Below are 4,246 nucleotides of genomic sequence, written 5' to 3'. Positions count from 1 at the left end.
GTGTGACAATAGGTAGTATACCGGACATAAAATAACCACGGTACCCATGATGATGGACCTGGGCGTTTGAGCCAGTTAATTCAGTCAAATACGAAAATGATTAGATTCTATCACATCTTTTGTCAAATGCCTGATGTCATTTTCAATGTCTCATTGACAGTCAATGAGAGGACCTACCTGTCCGTTGTAATACCATGAAGGAGTGACTGGGTTCCTGCCGTCGTCTTGCCATGTCACTTCCAAGTTGACGTCCTCTCCAGGCGCCTGGTCCAGGTTCTGGGTTTCCAACCTCTTGATATATTTTGGAACGTCTGTCGTGGAAGGAAAACGTTAAATAAGCAAACTTCTCCCTAGGTACTACAGTTGCACTCACGACTCCAACAAGGTAATGATTTTTATAGGCACTATAGACACACGCGTTTCTGTTGACACCCTATCGTCTTGTAGCTACCTTCTATGATAAGCTGCGCTGTTTTGACGTCAGTCCCCTGTGTGTTGGTAGCCGTGACCTCATAGAATCCCTGGTCATCGACCTTCACGTTGGCCAGGGTCATGGCGCGGTTCCACTGCTCGTACTTTGCGCTCGCCGGGAACTCCACCGGATTGCCGCCCACGGCATCAACTCGGCGCCAGCCAAGAGTCGGGGTAGGACTGGAAAAAGTAGATACATGTATTTAGTTAGTACGTAGTTTTTTGTAGGTGTAGAGTGGAGGATTTTTGCTTTGTTTTTAAATGGATCGTAATCCATTCACGTTGTGAGATTGGATTGTGAGATAGGATTGTGCTTGTACTCACTTCCCATAAGCGAAGAACTCCATGAGAACATTGTCGCCTCTTTTCTTGTACTGGACTGTCTCGAACAGCACAAGTTGTGGTGCCTGGGGGGCTGGCATACCAAACACTCGTCAGTGCAAGCATAGACAAGAAGTTATGACAGATAAAGAAACTACGTACATGGGTCACTAAAGGCGCGGTCACATTTCCCAACCCGGGGCCCGGCCGGGCAGTCGTGTGGAACGAAAATTATGATATAAGACAGCAAAATACAAATGAAGTTTTAGAAAATTAACCATGTTGTTTTTTGCGGTTTTCCATACCAGTTGGCGAAAGGATACGTAGCCCTCAGGGGTTGGGTCTATGCCTTCTATTCCTGCTTCCAGCTCCTCTGTGAAAGCTTCCCAATTAGCCTTACGGTAGTTGAATCTTGGCCAAACACTCTCAAGCAGACAGCGCTGGCCCTATGCTATTCCACTGCTGAGTACTGCGCCGCAGTATGGGAGAGGTCACCCCATGCCCACAAGGTCGACGTGGAACTGAACAGAGCCTGTCGTACCATCACAGGCAACCTGAAGGCTACCCCCCTGTCAGCCCTGTACATACTGGCAGGAATCTGCCCTCCTGGCATCCGAAGAGATGTCCAAGCAAGGACAGAGCGGGAAAAACAACAGAACGACCCAAGACACCCTCTACACGGGCACCAGGAGACACCCCGGCGACTGAGGTCCCGCCGGAGCTTCATGACTGTCCAAGGCCTCGAGGGGAAGACACCAGAGTCCCTCAGGGCCGATCTGTGGAAGAGAAATGACCCGAACAACAACAGGGCACTCCCACCCCCCAGCGAGTCCCTGCCCCCAGGGGCTGACATGCCTAGAAGGTCTTGGGTCGCCCTGAACCGGGCAAGGGCGAAGGTTGCAAGGACAGCTGACAACCTGCTACGGTGGGGAAAGTCAAACAGTGCAGCCTGCAGCTGTGGCGAGGACCCCCAAACCCTACAACACCTGATGAGAAACTGCAGACTCTCGCCAACCTGCACAGACTCAGACCTCCAGGAGGCCAGTGAAGCTGCTCGGACTTTTGCTGAGAGAAATAGCGACAAGCTATGATGATGATCCAGGGGAACCGACAACGGCCAGGTTGTTTTGTAGGACTGAACGCCCTTACCAATTTGTAATATCTTCAATATTGTTCATACTTTTTTTGCTTAAAGATAGGTTTTCTTCATTGATCATACACCAAGTCATCTTGTCTCCTTCGTTTTCCGTCATCCATCTTGCATTTTAATGTATAAGGTGTAACTGCATTCCTAATCAATGTAATTGTTTTTAAACAAGTAAGATTGGTTAGGAATATTGTCCTAATAAATGCTTTTGAGGGGAGGGTTTTTGAAAAACGTCTTGGTTTCTGATCTATTCTCAATAAATAAAACGTGAATAAATGAAGAGAAAATAAGCAAACGACCTTATAAAATTCTCTGTACTTAGAACGGTGCGGATGATGAAGTTTTCCCGGTAATAATTCGGGTACAGAGCGGCGGCAGACGGCCTATCAGCGCGGACCAGCCTGCCCGGCTTCATTACATCCTACCGCAACCTGACGGGAGTACAAATCACACAGTCGGGCCCAAGACTGGCAGAGAAACCAGAAAACATGCTCCAACAGAGCATTGAATTTCGCGAAGGCTTTGATAGACTAAAAAAACTTTTTAGCACACAAGGACGACGTCAGAAGCTCCGGTGGTCTGTCTCCTTACCACCAAAAACGCCCTTAGAAAGAAAATTCAGGACCCGGTTTACAAATCACACAGTCGGACAAATCATACAGTCCACAAACTGGCAGACATCCCAGAAAACATTTTCTGATAGTTATAGGACAGGGGATTTCGTGCAGATGTTAATGGAGCAATGGAGCAAATAGGGGGGGGGGGAGAAGGGAGAGAGAGAGAGAGAGAGAGAGAAGAGAGACGGGGGAGACTGTATTGGCCTTTACTCACCATGCGACCTTTCATACCGAAGTCTCCTGTCTCCATCAGATTCTCTCTTCTGATTGGTTCACAACTTAACGGAATTGTGACGTCAGGAGGGAGTCGCAGGTGCCGGGAAGTCTGTAGTACGTGAGCGGTGTTGTAGGAGACCATTTGTATCAGATCTCTCTTCAATAAAGGGAAGCTCATAAACTGACCATCTGACAACTCTTCGGGGCCATTGACCGAGCCAGACATCTGCCGTCGGCAGCGTGATAACTCAAGTTTGCCCAGGTTTAATTCCTAGTTTCCTCGCAAACTTCATGAAGTAGTAATTCACTACTACAGTAAAAGTAGAGGCTCCTTTGGCTTGGAGTATGCATCACTTTGTTAACCATTGATATACCAAAATGAAGAAACTATTTACGGACGCAGACCATCTAAGTTGGCAATTCCAACTACGGATAGTGATAAAAAACTTACCAGAGTTTTGACTGTTAGCACCCCCCCCTTACGGCTCTCCCTACAGCAATCAACCTATTCCACAACCCGCTAACAGTAACCGTGACTTCTGCCCTTTCGCGCATCTCATATTCTCCTCTCTGGAAATGTCCGCAGGGTGATCTACAGCAATCTGCCAGCGCGAATGACTTTTCAAACCTCATTCCAAGACGTTTCCACTTAGCGCGGACGGCCAACCAGAGACAAATCACGGGCGGAGGAAGTGCGAGTGTGATAGACCGCGAGCCGCACCCCCCTGAGGTAAAGGGAAAGCGGTATTACCTGATCGAAAAACTCATCTTCGTCAAATATCACCCGATCAGGATAGGTGGGTTCGCCCGGGTGCTCATTACTGACCGAAGGGTGAAATAAGCTGTCAGATTAGGGCAGACGGGCCGGCAAATTCACGACTCATTTCTTCCAATCTTTCCTCTAATAATGCCATTTCTGGCCACCGAGGGGCGATGACGTCAGCGCCGCTTGAAGGGCACCTTAGCAACGCCCTGGAGACGGGGAACAGTCGGCGTGGGGGGCCGTCCGTGTACGGGGGTGGGGGGGGTGGTAGGCCGATGGTTACTGTTTCAAACTTTCCGAAAGTTTACAATAAGCTTCCCTTTAATCTTGTCATTGTGCGGTTATCTGACCTCAATATTTGATGCTATGATATCAATATCTAGTTACACAATAACTATATCGGACGCCGTGACGTTGAGCTGAGATTTCCGTGTATGACTTGATCCCTTCTTCTAGAATCCAGGTCCATGATATAATCAATACCTGTAAGGCCACGACTGTCTTCATGATAAAAATCCATGACCATGAACTGCATCTTGGCTACCCCGATATAAGCCCATCAGGGGCAAATCTGGGAGAGGACGGGGGTGGTTAGGCGAGAAGGGCAGGCTTCTAGCCTGGCTTGGAATGACTCATGGTGGCCGTGACTACCAGCCATTTGGGGGTTGTGTGAGGTGAAGGAATATGGAATATCTGCATGTGTATGTACAT

The 4,246-nt window shown here is 48.5% G+C and overlaps 1 protein-coding gene across 1 annotated transcript; it reads right to left on the bottom strand.

The window, feature by feature from the left end:
• Positions 1 to 150: 150 nt before the first annotated feature.
• Positions 151 to 893, bottom strand: LOC109476950 (contactin-5-like). Its single transcript, XM_019777969.1, has 3 exons — positions 796 to 893; positions 452 to 651; positions 151 to 311 (listed from the first exon to the last, which is right to left on the bottom strand). Exons 1-3 carry the CDS (start codon positions 891 to 893, stop codon positions 151 to 153), a joined length of 459 nt encoding a protein of 152 aa, XP_019633528.1.
• Positions 894 to 4,246: the final 3,353 nt, after the last annotated feature.

This window comes from Branchiostoma belcheri, unplaced genomic scaffold, assembly GCF_001625305.1.
Source record: "Branchiostoma belcheri isolate BF01 breed outbred unplaced genomic scaffold, Haploidv18h27 scaffold4, whole genome shotgun sequence".
NCBI lineage: Eukaryota > Metazoa > Chordata > Leptocardii > Amphioxiformes > Branchiostomatidae > Branchiostoma > Branchiostoma belcheri.
The sequence above is the reverse complement of the archived record's forward strand: the minus strand, read 5'-3'. Positions and strand labels throughout refer to the sequence as shown.